The following is a 20,000-nucleotide window of genomic DNA, read 5'->3' as shown; positions in this document are numbered from 1 at the left end:
CGTGATCAGATTATAAAGGTCGGTATTTGATCCAGTGTTATCACCAAGTGAAAAGGGGTCAGTGTAGCTCTTGATTGTCTGTGTCAACCGATGGATGGCTTTGTTCTCGTTCGTTGTAATGCAGGAGAGAAGTCATGGTGGTGTTCTTTGGAATCTGTAGTCAGGCCTGCCATAGATTTGGCCTCTGTTGCTAGTCTTGCTAGTTCTGGCATTCAGCGTGATCCTGACTAGTCCACCGCACACTTTCTTGGAGCAGTTTAGATGTTCTAGAGTGTTGTCGCCTCCTACTGCACAAAATGGAGCTTCCTGGTTCTTGTTTACTATCCAGTTGCCGTTGGTGAACTCTTAGTATAAGCAGTGGTCTGTGTCCTTCAGGGATGCCATCTCGGCGAGATAGACAGTGATCAGTCTTGCGTAATTAATCTTGTTGTGAGCAAAGAAGTACTTGGTGAAGACTTCTAGGGAAGAAAGATGTAGCTGCCAGTTCCCAGTGCACACAGCCTTGATGAAGGAGAACATCTCCATAACCCACCTCATATAGTGGCGTGTTACTACAAACAACGGACTGCTGTTGTTCTGAGTGTTGTACTCAGACATTTTCATGATGACCTCAGATGAATTAATAACATTAATGAATCGTTGATGAGCTCTCTCGATTCTCTCCTTTACACCTTCTCTGCACGCATCACTGAGCTCCCTTGATAACTGCTCATTCTTTAGAAACCCTTCTAAGTAGAGTCTAAAGAAGGCTTGGACAGTGATCAAGGGTGCGTTTTTTTTGTACGTATAGGACAAAAGCCCAAGAAATTAGCATCAACATTGCCTTATCCAACGCTTACCCCTTTTAGGTTAGTTATTATCAGCAATTCCGTGCAGCGGGCAAGCATTAACATTGTAAAATGACTAAAATATGGCAAGGATCATTTCCAGTAAACCGAAAAATCGAAAATAACCGCCATCCATCTGTCGCTGGTGTGAGCCTGCAATTGTTGGAACTGGCGTACTGCTAACCAGAGTGGCTCAAATCCAAGATGGCTGATCTCGGCAACGATGTTTGATAGTCTGCGTGGCGGCCCAAAGGCCACAACTCAGGCTAATGGGTTTGTCCTTCTTTATACTGGTTCAAGAACAAACGTCGTAGAAAAAAGTGAAGGAAGTAATTCAGGGGTTATCAAGTTAAGGTTGCTTTCAGAAGGTGTTAGTTTTCGTAGTTGCAGTGAAGTGAGACAGAGCAAGCATCAATCCATTGCTCTCGCTTCACTTCCATTTCCAAGTTACATGTATAACTGTGGTAGATGAGCTGACTGTCAGGATACAAGTGTTTTCAGGCTGGACATGCTACTTGATGTTAACTTCATGTCAAGTCAGTGTATATAAATATATAAACGATCTCTGATAAAACATGTACACACCATTGGTTTATATGTATTTAATGCATTTTTTTGGCTAGACTATGAAGTAATGGTCCTTGTATAAACAAGAGCAATAGCACCGTCTTTAGTGATGTTTCTCGTTACGGTTCTTGCCACTTAACCCATGTTATTTAATAAAATTTACATAAAGTGATTCTTTTGTCAGAATATAGATATTATGTAATAAGTGCAGTACAACATAAGGCAATTGGGTTTTTCTTTTACTGATTTTTTTAATCAATTGCTATAAATGAACCTTTACTCCTTTGGATTACTTCTCAGTTCAACAGTCACATCCTTTAATAGCTTCTTGAGATCAAAATCGCGCAAGACATTATTTAATTGAGGTATCAACAGGTTCTCCGTAAAGTTTTTGAAGAATCCCAAAAATATCCTTAAGAAAAATTCCCTAAAAGGATCTTTATCAAGATCCTAAAAAATCTTCAAGAATCCTTTGAGGACCTTTCAAGGATCGTAAAAAGATCTCTTGACTGTTCTTGAAAAGATCTTTATCAAGATCCTTGAAGATCTTTGAAAGATCCTTTTGATTAGATTACAAAGATCTTTCCAAAGATCCTTGAAAGTTCCTTAAAGATCATATGAGGATTCATCAAGGATCTTCAAGGATCTTGATAAAGATCTTTTCAAGATCATTTCAAAGATCCTTTTAGGACCCTTGAAAGATCATCAAAGAATTCTTGAGCATCTGCAAAGATTTTTACCAAGATCTTGAAATATATTCTCACCAGGATCTTTACAACTCCTAATTGCAATTGACGATCTTTAAAGATCTTTCAAGGATCCTTGAAAGGTCCTCCTCTTCAAAGATCTTTTGTAGGTCCTTGACAATCTTTAAGGATCCTTGAAGATCCTCAAAGAACCTCTGAGGTTTTTCTCCAGGGAAGAAGCAATATGTTCGGGCCTCAAAATCGATTTTTACACTTGCACAGAGAAAAATTCCTTATCACAATTCAAGGTTCGATGTTCACATGAAAACAACAACGCCAAAGAATGTCACACAATGCAAATAATCTGTGACACACTCCCCCCTTGACCAGTAAAGTCACTGGTCAATAAATATACGAATAATGTATGCATTCATAGCAGCTGCAGCTGTTTGCTTGTGACTTCACATTTTGCTGGACACCTCTCAATCATTGCGTCTAGCGTTTGAAACTTCAGCTTCTGTAATTTCGTCTTGCAAGACGGTGCCTTCTAGAAATATTTTGGCCTTGATCTTCAGGTCCTCACAAAACGTAGCACCAGGGCTGTGATACTGAATAACCTTTTAATTTAATTTAATTTAATTTAATTTAATTTAAGCTTAAATTAATTTAATTTTAATTTAATTTAATTACAGCTCTTAGTACGCATTTTGCTACGCCTCAATGCGTGTACTCTACATGATACATAATACAAAAACAAAGGCTAATAACAAAAAAAAAGGTAATGATAATAATAAAGATATGTCTATATAACTAGTATAATGTGAATTAATGATGGGTAATATATGTATATAATAATATAATCTGTAAAGTATTAAGACTCAAGAATCAGTCAAACGCTTCTTTGAAAAGGTATGACCTTTTGCAACTGCTAAGCTTGTAACTAGGATACAGGCTTCAAGATCGGGTTTTCTATTAGCAGCAAGGAATGCTGATACACCAGTAGACCTCTCAGCAATACCGCACCTGTCATTAATCCCAAATGTAACATAACAGTTCAGAGTCTGGGCTCTAGCTTCCCCTGCGGTTTTACGGGGTCCCCCATGTTTGAAAATCTGGATGAGAATGTTGCCGTTGTTTCATTCTGTTTTTAAAAAAGTCAAAACATGCTCAAAAGTATTGTTTCTGGCCCTTTGTGATTAAGCTGAATGAACAATGCCTGGGAAGTGTACTTTTAGCGAAAACGGGACTTCTCACGTGGCGTACAAAGACTGGATATTACGAGATTCAAGCTCTCAACACAAAGCACGTTGTCGCTTGTGCCAAAAAACATTCGACTGCTCAAATATGGGAGAATCCGCCCTCAAAAGTCGTGTGAGAGAGAGGAAGCACAAAGAATTAGCAGCATTAATAGCTGTGCGGTCAGCGCCAATTACCCAGTTTATGTCTTCAAACACAGCATCGTCATCTAGCTCTGACAAACCTGGTCCTTTGATATCTCGTGGCTTAGATTCCAGCCCTTCAGTACGTGATGAAAGTGCTGAAACACCAAGCTCATCTGCTTCTCTTAAAAAAAAAAGTTGGTATCATCTTATATGGCCAAAGAGGAAACACTGAAATCCGAAATTCGTTGGACTTGCATACGGTTGAAAAGCACCATTCCTTTCACTCAAACGAAGGGATTGACAAAGTTTTCCAAGACATATTTGCTAAGAAGTTTTCCTGCGGTGAGAAAAAGTGCAGTTCTTTAGCTTGCTTTGGACTGGCCCCCTATTTTGGAAAGCTACTAAAAGAGAAAGTTGACACAGAAGATTCATTTGTGCTGCTGTTTGATTAAAGTGCACCTAACCCCAAAATATTTTTTTCGCTAAAATGAATCTTTGCACCTATTCGAAACGCATTGCGGCCATTTTTTCCTTTTTCTAACAAATCCTGCCATTTTATAGGCTTCGAAAGTTGCGAAAATCCATGCATCTTTTGTTCCCGACTGAGTCAGAAGGGGAGTGGGTTTATTCCTGATTTGACGTCACAATCTACTTTGCATGCATTTTTACAAAGAGTTAATGCAATGTAAATCAGTTTGTGACGTCAAATCAGGAATAGACCCACTCCCCTTCTGACTCGGTCGTGAACAAAAGATGCTTGGATTTTCGCAACTTTCGAAGCCTATAAAATGGCAGGATTTGTTAGAAAAAGGAAAAAATGGCCGCAATGCGTTTCGAATAGGTGCAAAGATTCATTTTCGCGAAAAAAATATTTTGAGGTTAGGTGCACTTTAAAGTTTGAACTTCATCACAAAGAACAAGCAGTTAGATGTCTTTGTTCGTTTTTGGGGTGGCAATTGAGTTGTGAGCCGGTACTGGATGTCACAGTTTCTTGGACACCCAACATCAGAGGACCTTCTGGAACACTTCAACAAGGCAACAGAAACATTAGCGAAAGTTGCTTCAGGTGTGTTTAAATTAATTTTGTGATTACACTTGGGGTCATACATAATGTGTGGCATTTTGAATTGAAAAGTTAGATGTTTGTAATTCTTTCCTGTAATGTTGAAACTTGCCAGCCACCTCCCCCCCCCCCCTCTTCCTAAGGCATAAATGAGGACTGGTCTCTGATAGTCCTTTAAGTCTTGCTGTATTACCAATATCACTATAAATTCTCAATGCCATATATAATTAGTTTAATTACAGCCGTATATTGAGCAAGTCTAATGAGAGACCTTTTGTTCTTTGTTCTTGGTTCAGAACACAAGCTTCTGTCCCCATTCTATTGTCTTTTCCTTCTGGTTTTTATGCCTTGCCTGCCTTTTTATTTACTTTAAAGGTGTCAATGGATGGTCCTAATGTCAACTGGAAATTTGTAGATATGTTCTCCCATCAGCTGATCGATGAATACAGCACTACCTTCCTCAACATACCTGTGGCCTCCATATCATACATAGTGCATTTAAGCATGGCTCAGAGAGAACTGGATGGGAACTGGATAACTTTTTCAGTAGTATTTTCAAGTTATTTAAAGATACACCTGCAAGAAGGGATGATTACACCCGTGTAACTGGCAGCAGTGTATTTGCATTTACGTTCTGCAAACACACATGGGTAGAGAATATCCCGGTAGCAGAGAGGCCCATAGAGATGTTGCCGCATTTACTCAAGTATGTAAAGGCTGTGCAAGAGAAGAATCTCCCAAACCCAACGACTCAGTCATTTCAGACTGTGAAGAACGTGTTGCAAGATGTTTTGTTAGAGGTGAAAATAAACTTTTTCATCTCCATTGCAAAGGGAGTAACACCGTTTCTCGCCATTTATCGAAATGATCGTATTATGCTGCCTTTCTTGGGAGATGATTTGCATCGTATGCTCAAGTCCATTATGTCCAGGGTGATCAAAAATTCTGTTTTGAAGGAACATGGAGCAACACCCCAGGGCTTAATGAAGGTGGATATCAGCGACAAGAGCAATCAGTGCACAGCTCACAAGGTTGATCTTGGTTTTGTTGGCACTGAGCAATTGAAAAAGCTTGTGGCAGTAAAGAAAGTCACTGACAAGCAAATACTTGAACTAAAAATGGAATGCAAGTAGTCAGTTTTAACACTTTAAAACACCTTAGGATAAAGTCACCATTGGGATACAGAACTGTGAGGGCATTGCAATGTTTGAATCCCCAAATGTTGGTCAGCAAGCCAGAAACATGCGTTGAGAAGTTTCAAGTACTTCTGAAGGCCCTAGTGAATACTAAGAAGTTAAAGTTGAATTCCTTTGATCACACCAAAGAAGATTATCATATTGACAAGCTGTTTTATGAGATGTTAGCCTCTAAGAAATCCTATAAGAAGTTGTGGGCTGTACTCAAGAGTCTATTGACCTTGTCCCATGGCCAAGCCACAGTGGAAAGACAAACAAACAAACAAGTCTCCATAGACAACTTACAGGAAAGGTCATTTGTTGTAATGAGACAAATTCAGGATCACATTCATACAGTTAAGGGGTCCCTAAATGTGATTCTAACCAAACAGATGACATCCTCGGTTGCTGCAGCAAGGCAAAGATACATGGCGTACCTGGAAGAAGAGAGGAAGAAGAAACAGAAAGAGGCTTTCTCAATGAAAAGAAAGTCATTGGTGGAGGAACTTGATGAGCTGAAAGCCAAGAAGAAGAGGCTTGAAAGTGAAGCTGCAGCACTGGTTAAGTCTGCAGATGACTACTCTGTGAAAGCAGAAAGTACAAAAAACATTGATAAAGTAAGGTAGTTAGTGGCACATTCAAACAGTCATCGTAGTTCCTCAAAACGAAAACTTGAAGAAGCTTCTAAAATTGACAGCAAAATAGACTGTAGGCTGCGGGAGTTGAAAGACACCTGACTAGATAGCAGTTCCAGGTTAGAGTGTGAACATCGTATACTTATTTGCTACTGTTATACTTTCCAGTGCTACTTCCATTAACAATTTGTGCCCTACTGACACATACCTCATTCACTTTAAATCATTTAATTTTGAACATTAGTAGGTACTTACTTTGACATGAAGCTGCAGATTGCATTGTTTAAGAAACATTGGAATTAAGTTCGTTGTTGCTGTCAGTGGACAGTTGTTCAGTTAGGATTTGTTTTAATTGAGCCTTACCAACATGATTTAGATACGAAAAGCAACAATAAAGGTCATTGCTGTTACTGAATTTTATTTGCTCTTGCAGAAACGTAGCAAAAAGGCTACATAGTTTGTTGGTTTGTTTAGATTGTTTCAGTTTCCTGGCTATTCCTGGTCCTGGAATTTTGTAAATATGGTCCTGGAAAGTCCTGGAAAAGTCCTGGAATTTTGATGGACCAGTGGTGTACGAACCCTGTGTACAACACCAATACTGGGTCACCTTCCAGATCATAGACCCAGATAAATCGCAGAGCATCATGATCCTCTTCCTCCTCTCGAACACATTCGGTAATTTTGCATAAACAGCATTATTTGAAGCGCCCAGGATACTCTTAGTCGGTTCGTTTGATTCATTTTCCATGATCTGACATCAGTCTAATTTTCACCAAGGCAGCGTGGAATTTGGTGTGAAGTTCCTCCGATTCTTCAACTTCAGTTACAATGCTTGGCTCCTCTACTGCCTGTAAAATTGATTTTACGGTCTCTAATTTATCATTGAGCGTAATGATGATCGTTTTAACCTTGTCCCTTCCAACAGCTGAACCATCAAATTCAGTTAGAACTTCGTCAACGCTGAGAAGAACTTAATTCAACAATATGTTTGGGCTTCAAAACCGATTTCAACACATTGCACACGGAGAAAAAAATCCTTATCAAAATTCAAGGTTCATTGTTCACGTGATATGGGCACGCTCCAAAACAATAGTGCCAAAAAATGTCACACAATTCAAATAATCTGTGACAGACATAATTGGTCTCCATTGTACTTAAAAGCACCAAAAAGTGTGATCTGGAACTGTAGTGGAAAATGTTGAATTTAATATGACAGCCATTGTAACGAAAATACAAATAAATTACGTTTGTCTCTCAAGAATGTGTTTTTTCCCTGTCGTGTAAGGTGGCTAAAACCGTTTCAAGAATTTCATGGGAGTGTCTTATCATAAGGATTAACTCTTCAACACTGTTTCATGTAACAGTGGCAAGGTTATAGCAGCAAATGAAAACACGTATTATAGCTTAACAAGAATCACTACTATTAGGACTTAATTGGTCTCCATAGTAACAGGAAAGCTGTTTAAAAACAGATTATAATTTTTTCTTTCCACGATTACAGTCTATCTAAAAAAAAGTGACACCCAATTTTATTGCTGCAAGTGATGAGCAGGCGAAGATGAAACCCTCTGCCAAAGGTAGAACAAATTATCTGGAGGGGATTCAGAGCCACCTTAAAATTTTCAAATCGAAAAAGCACTTTAAGGTGCCTTCAGAGAATTTTTTAAACTTTGCATAGGCTTTCACCTTAACCTGGTAATCACTTTGGAGTCATAAGAAATGTAACCTTCTCTGGACAAAAAAGAAGGGTTTTTAGATAGCTCTTTTGTTGCTATGGTGACCTGTTACGTCACATTATATGGTAATATGTGTCAATTCAGTCCTAGAAAGAACAATTTCGTGAAAGTCACAGTGTTGAAATTCAAATTCAACTTTGCATGTGAAAGGGATGCAGTAATAATATTATTATTGACTAATAGTCTCCTTTACCACGTACTGGTGGCTCAGTGGTTTGAGCATTGGGCTGTCATGCGGAAGGTCATTAGTTCGACTCCGACCGGACCAACACTCAGGGTCTTAAAATAACTGACTAGAGGAGAAAGTGCTGCCTTTGTAATTACATCTGCACATGCATGGTTAGACTTTCAATTCTTCTCAGATAAGGACTGTAAACCGGAGGTCCTGTCTCATAGCCCTTGTTGGAAATTAAATAGTATGGTCTGACCTATCTGAGCGGGGCATCTTTCACTTCCTAAAATAATTGTAAATTGCGTAAGAAGCAGTCTGGCTAAAGTCCCCCACAAAGTATTGTAAATTAGTCCTGAAAAGCCCCAAGGGGAGAGACTAATAGATTCACTTCACTTCACTTCGCTTCAGTCTCACATGTACAATATAAAAATACTATGATCTTTACTTTGCGAGACTAAAATATCAAATTCTAGGAACAAGAAAAATTGCGGTACTTCATTGATATCCATATAATAAACGTAATTATTCTAAGAATGTGTTTACATCTAACCAGAAATACTCAGCAAGTTTTGAATGCCAGGCCATGTTGCAGTTGGAGATATTAGGGACTTTAAGTTACTGTGACTGATTACTACGGACTACGGTTGCAAGTAACCTATCTTGCTGTGTAGCACTGGGCCGAGTACACAATGAGTGGCACGACTACACACACCGGACTACGAACGAGTGCTTGATGTGAAAACACTGTCGCTTGTCTCTGTTTTTGTTATTTTGCATCCAAAATGTTTGCGTCTTTCGTTAAGGGTCAAAATTCTCAGGTTTACTCATCAGCGAATGAAATTATAGACAACAAAGAATTTATACTTTTGTTTGATGCGTACAAATCTTCAAATCCAGCATAGTCATACTGGGAGTATGATGCTTTTTGTCTCTTTTGATTCCACAGGTGCCCCAAGCTCAGTGTGAGCATGGCCGACAAAAATATAAGGATTTGTATGAAAATCCTGATAAAAAGCTTATGAAGATAATTATATGAAAAAAATGTCAATTAAAAAGCCTAACCTTATTGCCATTGTGGATAGCTTCCTGCCTGTGTGGTTATTTTCCATATCCAAGGCGATTTGAGGCATTTCTCAATTTCGTGGTTGTCAACGGTTGTATTATAACTGCATGTAAATGTATGTATACGTTGTTTCTTGAATATTGACGTGTGTGCTTAAAGTTCTCCCCTTTATAGCTGATTCTAACAGCTTGACTGTACAAATCAAAATACACAATTAAATATCCCTTAAGCAATTCGAACTTCTGTCTTTCTGCTACATGTGATCGCTCGATCCACAAATTGAATGTCAAAATAAAAGCGTTTCCATCGATGGTTCACTTGTTACAGTTATAACATTTGATTTTTAATTGATTAAATAGGAGAAACTGACAGATTTACTTTTGGTTTTCCCCGATATTGCTTCATTATGTCTTCTTTTTTGCTGTCTAACTAGTGAATTCCATGGTTAATTTCACCTAAAAAACCGACTGAGCGCATGAATCACAAAGGCGTGAGTGTGATAACGGTTTTTCCAGCGAAATTTACTGTCGAATTTACCAGTTAGGCCATTAATTTTTCTTGAATCGCAAGAGTTTTAAAAGAAAACAAGCAAATCCTTAGCAACCAGAGTAGAATGTCAAAAGCCAGCGAATAAGAATCATGCTAAAATTAGAAATCACAGACGTATTATAGCTCGTGATGTGACAGATGGTCTTTGTCCGTTCAAGGTCAAACAAGGAGTTTTATTGATGTACTTTATTTATTCCACTTTATCTCTGAAAACGAGATCATTTACATTGTGATGTATTTCATTGAAACACGCCAGCTTGGCTTAGAACCAGAATCGGCTAGAAAGGACATACTTCAAACAAGATCTCCAACAAATTACCTGAACGTGCTCTAAACAAACTTCTGAAAACACAAGCTGGTGATATTTTTCTTAATTTTACGAGAACTCCTTGCGATTACATGTTTATAACATAAGTGCAAAATTTTCTTGTCACTGTTCAGGCACATCGAGAAACAGTTAGGCAAGCGGAGTAAAAAACTTCTTGTTCGCTCTCATTTTAGAGCCAAACAAACCAGTAACAGATCGATTATTTCTGTCCAAAAAGAGTACAGATGATTGTTATTTAATTCCAATTAACAAGAAAAATTCGAGTTTCATTCCTGAACAAAGACTAAAGCACTTTTTAGAAATATGCATCCACTTGAAATAACTCATGTGTAGAAATAACAAACGGTTTAGTGTCTATGAAAAGAATTTGTGGAGTAACTTCTTCCACCAAGTTTAAGCTACAGCTGTATTACTGGTGTACCGTTTTGTCATTCTCATTCTCTTTCTTTTTTTTTTCGTTTCTGTTCTTCTGTCATAGGCCGTCCAGGCATCTTGCAACCTTAGTAGATTCAAAATTAAAAATCTTAAGACTTGTACCAAAAACTGCAATTCAGAGCAAAAAGCAGCTCTAAAAAAGTTAACACCCAGCTTTAAGTTTATGTCCCTCCAATGCTTGACTTGAATAACTACGTAGCCACCAGTGTGTCCTGACCACAGCTATATTATGTTAAACCTAGATTGAAACCAGCGAAAAACGCACGAAAATGTATTTTCCAAACCGTACCTGAACACGAAAAGCATCAACTGTCAAGAGCTTTTGGTGACGTAGCATAAACGTGTAGCTGCGTCGAGCCACAGACAGAGCGCGAAAAATTAAGCCTTGTTTATGCTCAGGTGTGAGTGTCTGACCTGGATTGAGCTTGTGATCCAATCAACAACCAGTCCCTGGTCAGCGGTCAACTTTAAAAAAAAAAAACAGCTGACCTCGATAAGGTCGAACTTGAGCCCGCGATATGGTCACGTTATACTGGTCAGCGGATGCCTTGTTTTGACAGGTGTCAATTGGCCATAACATTGATGTCCAATACCAAAGATGTATGCTGTAAACTAGCTAAGGCAGCGGTCAAACGTCTGCGCATGTGCGAGCGTTGGAGTGGCGAAAAGGCTGCCAAAATGGCGGTGCGAGCTTGTGGGCTGAAGTTGTGACACTCAAGTCGCCTCACAGGAGTTAAAAGCGACCACACAAGCGAGTAAGTCTGTATATATTCTTTTATTGAGACATACAGTAGCCACATGTTAAAGTGATGTCAATCAGTACGTCAAAGTAAAGCAATGACAGCTGATCGTACGATGTATTCGATTTAGCAAGGTCTATATAAATTATACTAAGGCACTCATGCACGAGAAGGCACAGCATTGGAAATCATTGTAAGTTACACGTAAAGAAAGGTGAAATGCCGTGTTCTTGTCGTGATCTGTGTAAATATTACATCATTCATATCATCCTTCAAGCTTACGTACAATTCTTGAGTTAAGTGCATAAGCATGTGTTATAAATTAATATATCTGAATGCTCTCCTATTTTTTTCATTTTAAGTAATGAAAAGTTCTTTCAAACTATCGTGTTTTATTTTGTTTAAGTGTAATGCTTCTGTGTAGTTGTATTGTTTTTTGTTTTGAAGTACCTGTTATTTCCAGCTGAGATGTTCTCTTGTCTGTTCAACACAAGAACTTCGCCGTTCTTCCTTTTGTAAGAAGTTTTAAGTAATGTTAATTTATCTTCTTTTGAAATTCGTTCTGTACACTACACTGTACATGCAAAATAACTGGTCTTTAGTCACAGAAATATTACAAAGGTAAGAGAACATAAGTTGTGTTGTAATGACATTTCTTGTTTACTTTTTGCCAGAACTGCTTAGCTTCTCTTCCTGATATGTCAGACCTATAGCAACTATGGAACCATGAGGGAAATGGAAGTGACTGTCAGGACAAACAGTTTTCCATCTTGAGCAACAAAGCAGATGGTCATGTGGAACTGCTTTCAGGGATAAAATAGGATGCAATGTAGCACATAATGATATTACAGTGAACATGCTAATTTATTACCAGATTTCTGGATTTCAAGATACTGAAATGTACATCTGCACTGTTCTCTGTATTATGCTCCACAATTATTGTTAAGTTTTTGTAACCTTCTCATTCCCAAAAATGACCAATACAGCACAAGGCAGCAGATTGTATAGCAAACAAAGGAATTTTACTGTTATTTTCAAGATTATTATTATTCTTTTGTTGTTGTTGTTGTTGTTATTGTTATTATTATTATTATTATTATTATTATTATTATTGATTATTAATTTTAGACTCACTACAGGTATGATTAAAATGAAGGGCTCAAGAAAGGAAATAAACAATATATTATTATTCATACTACACCTGAACTGTTTGATTTGCTTCTGTTTATCGTATTCCCTCAGTTGTTGGCATTGTACTGTAGCAAGAGGACTAAAAAATGACTTGTGATGGTTTTTAAGACCTTTGGTGAAAATTTCTGACAGATGACTTTTTGCGATACCACCTTTACATTAAAGTGTCCCTTCCTTTGCATATGCATCGCTTTTGACAACTTTAGATTATCTGGTATGCGAACTGTCTGGATGTTATGGAAATCATCCAGTAGTAACACCACAGATGTACCTTCCTAATAACTGAAAATGAATAATCCATTGACAAACTAAATATTACACAGTGTGTATGTTGAACTAATGAAGTTACTAACAAGCAAACAATAGTAATTTATTTTAATATTCCATAGATTACAGTCAAATTCCCTTGAGCAATAAACTCTAAATTGTCTATTTTGAAAGCAGTAATCTTATTTTAGATCTGTATTCATCACTTAATATTATTTTATATAATGTAATTGAATACACTCTCCCTAACATGTGAGTCCGAATGCTGCTCCTGTAAGTTCCTTTTGTGCCTGTCAATAGTTTGTGGTGCAACTGAGAAACCAAAGATGGGGCCATTGTTCAGGCCAGTTCTTGGAAGGCCATGCTGATGCATGTAGAGACCAAAGTCTTTTTGCAAAGGACATGTAATCTGTGATATATGCAAACATGAAAATTTATTTCAGATTTTTCAGATGTACTCTGTTATTGGTTTAAATTAATTCATGTTCGTGCACACCTGAAATATGCTGTTATTTGAAGGAGGGCAACTGTTCTTTGTTCTTGGAGGTAACTTCTGTCGTCTGACAGTCTGGAGTCTTCCTGAAGTATTGTTTTAAAGACAGCATTAAACAATCCAGGTACTTGAAGCTCTGTAAACTTCCTCATGGCAGTCACTTCCTACAAGGGCAAACTACTATGTTTATAATGACTACCAAGTGCCATCTGAAATCTTTCAATTAATTCTCCAATTGAAGGCTCTGAAATAATGATAATAAATTATAATAAAAGACAGTTCCAGTTTTACTCTCTGACGTTTGCTAGAAGTAGTTGTTAGTAAATAAACAGGAGGGCAAAATACCTGTTTTCCTTCTCTTTTCCTTTCTACATATCTAACATGCCTTGGTGTGATTTAATCTGGCCACTAACATAATTATTACTGGCTTAATTGATTTGGAAAAAATGAATATGTAAAGGAAAGAGTTTGCAAGAGCCTTGAAAAATTAAAGCGATTTAATCGTTCTTATGATTTACTTTTGATTAAACATGTGAATGGAATGTAAGCAAATAAGATCGATTGGATATCACAGTTAGAAATAAATATATACACAACTAGACTTGCCTCTATTGATCAGTATTTTCACGGCACTGTTCGTCTTCTTGTGGGCCCTCTGCATCCAATAAGTGACATTTTCCTCGTTATTTATATATTTGTTTGTTTTAACTTGCACAACAGGCTAACAGAAATAATCCGTGAAATGTTAAAAAGTATTCTACCTTCTGTTTGTTAGAGTCCTTTCTTTTCCGTGGAATGTATTTAACGTGATCTATAAAGCTTTTGTCGGCCTGAAGTTTGTATTTGCAATACCAGGTTATTCCAGGTCTGTAATCTTGTTCAGGGATAGGTATGAAGGACACGAACATGGTTTGTTCTTTTGATGGATTTCATTTCTGTGCCGCAAACAAATCCACGATCCCGACGGAATCCCTCGAGCCCTTGCCAATATTTTGTCAGCTCGTCTGAGCTAAGCCAAATAATGCAATTTTCTTTAATTTCTTTACGAGTTTTCCCTTCGTTTACACACTGCTTGCCGTCAGCTTCCGGTGTCACGCATCGCATGATTAATAATAAGAAATAAAAATATACCAGGCTGTCAGCTCGCAGCATGACGCTGTTTTTGCAGACGTATACCGGTAATTTCATAAACTTTGTGTCTGGAAAGTCTTAAGTTTTCCTTTTACCTTCTCTTGTTTCCTTTTACAGATTTCTATGAATGTTTCAATTTTGTTTCGTAAATTTTGCGTTACACCGGTTGTTTCCATGTTTTCCTTTAAAATTTTTGCGTGGGAAATTGGCGCGCGGCTGGCAAAAAATATCCATTTGGGCATGCGTAGACGTTTGACCACTGTGTTAAACTAGCTAGAGTGTGAACTCAACTGGAGCCTCGATGAGCTCTCAACTTGACTGGTTACGGTTACTTGACTGGTCACATTGGCATACATCGAGGGGCAGACGTGTGTACGTACGGACGTTCATGACGTTATGGCTATAAAACCCAATTTTCTCGCATCGATGAGTTACCATATCTTCTTAACTATGGTGCTCCGCGTGCACGCTATCATTACTTTTACTTGTAATTTATGACATATTCGCCTTAGCAGCAGTGATTTATCACCCGACTCACAGTAACAGCCTTTTCATTTTAGGATTGATTTCACCCATTGAAACACGAAATGAAACAAATGCAAACATGCAGTTAGCCAGCCAAACATGCAGTGATATTCAGAAGATGACTACAGATGAGCCAGCAACAACAGTCATTAAAACCAAATCTTCACTATTCAACCAACGTGGACACTTGTCATGAAAATATTGAAATGCAAAGCTGAATAAGGTCTTCAGAAACCAGTAGGGCAATTAGACATGCAACATTTTCTTTGACAAAAAGCCGCTATAAATTGATGTACAACAGTAAATACTCTGCCTTCTTTTACATGAAACTCTGCGTGTAAGTTTTTACATGCACTGTGAAGAATTTGCGTGTAATTATTTACACACACTTTTGTGTACTTTTTTTTTTTTACTCTGGCGTAACGCGCGTAATTTGCGTGCAAAACGCGCGCAATGTGGCGGACTTACGCGCGTGTAAAGCTGCTATTCCTGCTGCCAGTACTGTATTTGGTCTGTTCGGCCTCAATTCTCGTTTCTTCCACGCTTAGCTATTCTCTAGGGAGAGCCATTTCTTCTTTCTTCATTTCCATTCCTGCCTCCCCTTTTGTTTTCAGTTAATTATTCTAATGGATCATTCTCACTTCTCCTGCTTCTTTTACGCCTAGGCTTGGTGCCTTCTTCGTCATTACTATCTTCAGCTGCTTCCTTTCCCCAAGATGCCATTGCTGTATGGTCTATGGTCAATGCTTTAGCTCGTTCACTCTCAGATTTACCTTTGTCACTGGTGCCACATGCAGCCATAGCATTGGAGGCGATGTCTTCTTGAATTTCTTCCAGAATCTGGTCCGCCTCACTTAAGTCATCAGGACTAATACCACTCACTTTCCCCTAGTTCTGCATTTTAGCAGAGAAATCGCTGAGAAGCTCATTAAACCCCTGTCTCAGTGATCTTTGCTCCCTTGTCATTACAGCAAAGTCAACATGGGTATTTATTGCAGCTGCAATCTCTGACCACTTCCTTGCTTCCAATCCTTTCCACATAAGGCTCCTTTTGCCTTACTTCTCTCAACAGAATTTTGTTTTGTTTTTAAATGTTCTGCTAAAACAAAGACATAACAAAGGTGTCATTGTAGTTTCGGTTTTAAATTAAAAGCACGTCAACGACACTTTCTTCTATAAGGTTCACAATATGTACTTTCGGAGAGTTTTAACCTGAAGTCAATTGTGAATAACTTCACTAAGCAATTACATTATTAAATAAAGACACTTAAAGTTTATTGCTTGATTCTGTGCTAGAGCGCTTTCCAATTGAGTGTCGTAAACCAAAACCAAACCAAGTGCTTACAAATTCGACTACTCAACAAATCTTGAAAAACCACTCTATTGTGATGTTTGTAAACACGTTTTCCAATTTTAAGAACTTCTGATCTCTGATAAATTTCTTTTTTCAGATCTCTGATAACACCCAGAGCCACTTACGTAACTATTAGAACTGGTTGAATTTAACCTGGTCTGGGAACAAAACTGCATCAAACAGTACACTCTTATCTCTCAAATAAAGCTTTAAATTAAATGAATGAAGCACTTAATTTTATGGACTTGATTGCTGTCGACAAAAACATTGCTTAAATAAGGAACGAAACATCTCCTAAACATGATATGACGCAGCTACGCAGTCGTGCAGTTTTGTTTTCTTGCAGTGACAGCATCTGATTTTGACTAAAGTATTAAGTCGTGTATTTCAACCTGAACGACCATTCCAGCGAATATACACAGAATAGTTATAAAATATAAATAATAATAGAACATTATGAAGCTTACTGGTTTCGTGTTGGTGCAGCCTTACACACTCTGCAATTCAAAATTTTAGACACTACCTCAATTAAATTCTAATGACTTTTTTTTCAAAATACTTTGGAACAAACATAATAAAGCTATTTCCTTACATCTCCACTAGAAAATGCAAAGGACGTTGTAAGTATTCTTGCTCATATAAGCTAAACTTACGCTTAAATTAACATAGAAATAAGCTTAAATTGGCGGCCAGAATTACCAGTTGAATTCTTCCCTTTTTAGAGTTCATAAGCAAGTGAAATTGTCCTACATGTGGTTTTTCGCTTACTTGTTAGAAGACAGAAAATCCCTGTTCATATTGTAACTTAAAACTTTCTTTTTTCGTAGAAGTTTTATGCATTTGTATTCACCGTAATCTCAGTACGACAAACAAGCCAACTACGCACCGTTGTCAGCTTGCGACGGTGGGAAGTTACATCACTCATGTCTCGTCCCAGTCCTAATTTTGGTCCTGTCCATAGTGATATTAGTCTGTAGTTGTCGTATCTTAAAGTCAGTACTTTCGAAATTTGAGACCGACAATGTGATCAGTTCTTTCACCAGTGATAAGCGTTCTGATGCAAGGAATGTGTCTGTCTGCCTTTTCCAGGTCATTTCTCGCATTAAGAATTGCAAACGAATGCCAAAAAGTGAGTATGTTCTCCCTGACTAACCCAAATAGGGAAGATTTAATTACTGTTAGTAACTCACGTAGGTTCAAGTGAGGAATTATTTAGATCTTTTTCTGGAGTTTTCGTCTTAATTATTAACAGACGTTTCGACTGAAACCATCAGTCTTCATCGGTGAAGTTTGTCACGTGGTAGTTCACTATCATGTGACAAACGTCAAGGAACGGAGAGGAGGGGCCGGTCCCAAGTGTGAGAAAGAGAGAACCGGAGCCCCCCTTTCTGTTCTGGGTTGGATCCTCCACCCTTTTCCATATCGCTTCCTTATTCCCCTTCTTCGCCAATCTCGTTCTTTATCTAAGGTCTTGACTCCCTTGAATCCAACTCGTGTCCCGTGTGCTTCAGGTGACATTAAACTGCTGAATTTAAAGCAGTATTGGAGTTCGCCTGTAGATGTTGTTTCAGCCTGGCTGTGATGGACTGAAGAGTCTGTCCCACATAGGTTTCGGTGCAGCCCTCCCCTCCACAGGTAAGACCTTATACAAGGTTGGAATGCTTCTCAAACAACTGTTTGTCTTTAACCTTGACCAACTGTTGTCTTAGCGTGTTCTGGGGTTTGTAAAACGCTGTTATGCCGTGTTCTTTGAGAATCTTTAAGAAAATTACGACATTTTTTAATTTCCAAGACTTGTTTCGATGTCACGAACATCATCGTCAGTTAAAGAATATTTGAAAAACCATTAGGAATATGTAACAACTGGGCGAAACATGCATAATTAATTATGATTAAGTGACAAGAATTACATATTTGAATGAGTTACTTAGTGTTTGAAAGAATGTAGAGCCTAAAGTGTAAGTGTGCAAGTTTATTCCGGAGTTTGTATTGGTACGTCTCTACAAGGCGTATGTTCTCCCACATATATATATATTTTTTGTAATTTTTTATTTATATATCATTTTTTTTATATATTTTTTTATATTTATATATTTATTTATTTTTTATTATTTATTTTTTTGCTACATTTTGTAAATATGTTACAATTTTATGCCTAACGCTTAACGATATCTTACAATGAACTATTACAATACATCACTTACAATACATAATTACAATAAACTAAATACAATATAATACTTACAATAAACCTACTTACAATATGTTAAATACAATAAACTACTTTCGTAGTTTCACTAGTTCAATTAGATTGGACATATATTACAAGCTGCTAAAGAAACAAACGAAAATTTACTTGCCTATTAACTTACGTGTATTTTGATATTCCTTCCACCACCATCTCTTCCTAGGTCAATACTTCTACAAGTTTTTTCCATTTAATAAAATGTTGTGAAAGCTTACTTTTTTCTCTGGCAATTTGGAGTTCAATTCTATAAATCAAGTTAATCCGAGCGATAAAACCCTGAGCCGTTGATAGACTATTCTGACACTTTTTAGAATAAATATAATATTTTCCTAGTAATAATAAATGATTTATTAAACTAAAATTGTCTTTTATGTCGAACTTCCCAAAAATTATGTCCCACTCCTTCAATGTTTCAATATAAATATCATTGTCTTTAAGCCAGGATAAAACATGTCCAAAATTCAGAGGATATTTTGCAGGAAAAGAGTAAATGCTCGATGGATTCTGCTGTTTCTTGACAAAAGCTGCAACTAGGGGAGGCAGCTAAGCCAAAACGATAAAGAATTTCGTTTGTATAGACAATGCAATTCAAGATTTTGTATTGAAACTCCCTAGTCTTTGATTGCAAAGTTGAACGGAAAGGTAAAGAGTAAACTTTATCCCATTCCACATTTATATCAGGGTATTTATTTGTTAGTTTTCTTTTTGCAGTGGGTGGAATTTGCTTCTTCCTCAAAAAGATTTCATAGGTTTGTTTGGAGGAGATGTCGAGGATTGGAACTGAGTTTCTGTTTCCCAATCTAAGTTTGGGATCATTTGGAATTTCTTCAATCAACGACGAGTCAGTAAAAGATTTAACAGAGGCGCACCATTCAGCGGGAAAGGGATCGATAAGGCTCATTAAAAAGAAATTTTGTTCAGGAGATAACAGTGAGGTGCCGTACACGTTAAAACGAAAAGAGTTATTTGCCCACAGAACGTCACCTATCTTAAGCAATCCTAATTTAATCATATCACCTCTATATATCGACATTTTGTCAATGCAAAGAAACCTATTGTTCCAGATAATTTCATTAATCACCTCGTGAGTAGAGCTGGGTGTTATCCTGTTTAGTTCGGACCAAGCATCTAGACATTCCTTGTAGTAAGCTGGTAAGGAGATTTTTAATTTAGCCGTGTCGAAATTACAGTATAAAAGAAAACGTCCCCCAACTGGTGAAAGAATACACACATATTGAGTATTACAGCCCTCTTTTGCTGGATATAGGTAATGCTGACACAACAAAAATGGAGAGCACTAATTATTATTTATTAAGAAGTATCTTAGGCTATCCGAAGTCTGTTTCATACGACTACCTCCTAAAAATAGTTAATATCAAGTCTTTGGAACAACACAGGCAATTCCAGTCACTAGTTATGTTATATTAATGCTT

The 20,000-nt window shown here is 37.5% G+C and overlaps 1 protein-coding gene across 5 annotated transcripts in view; it reads left to right on the top strand.

Moving 5' to 3' along the window:
• LOC138019715 (U6 snRNA phosphodiesterase 1-like) overlaps positions 1–20,000 on the top strand; it is a 57,485-nt gene that overhangs the window by 33,321 nt on the left and 4,164 nt on the right. For 3 of the 5 annotated variants that reach the window (XM_068866584.1, XM_068866583.1, XM_068866586.1), the window contains one exon: positions 17,409–17,448. The exons of 1 other annotated variant lie outside the window; for it this stretch is intronic. In XM_068866584.1, the coding sequence (XP_068722685.1) occupies positions 17,409–17,448 (40 nt within the window). Of the gene's footprint in view, positions 1–9,189; positions 9,325–17,408; positions 17,449–20,000 lie in introns of those variants that run through there. One more of the 5 variants, XM_068866587.1, reaches the window with a different exon arrangement.

Source organism: Montipora capricornis, chromosome 10 (genome assembly GCF_036669925.1).
Source record: "Montipora capricornis isolate CH-2021 chromosome 10, ASM3666992v2, whole genome shotgun sequence".
Lineage (NCBI taxonomy): Eukaryota > Metazoa > Cnidaria > Anthozoa > Scleractinia > Acroporidae > Montipora > Montipora capricornis.
This window is presented reverse-complemented; position numbering and strand designations above follow the sequence as displayed.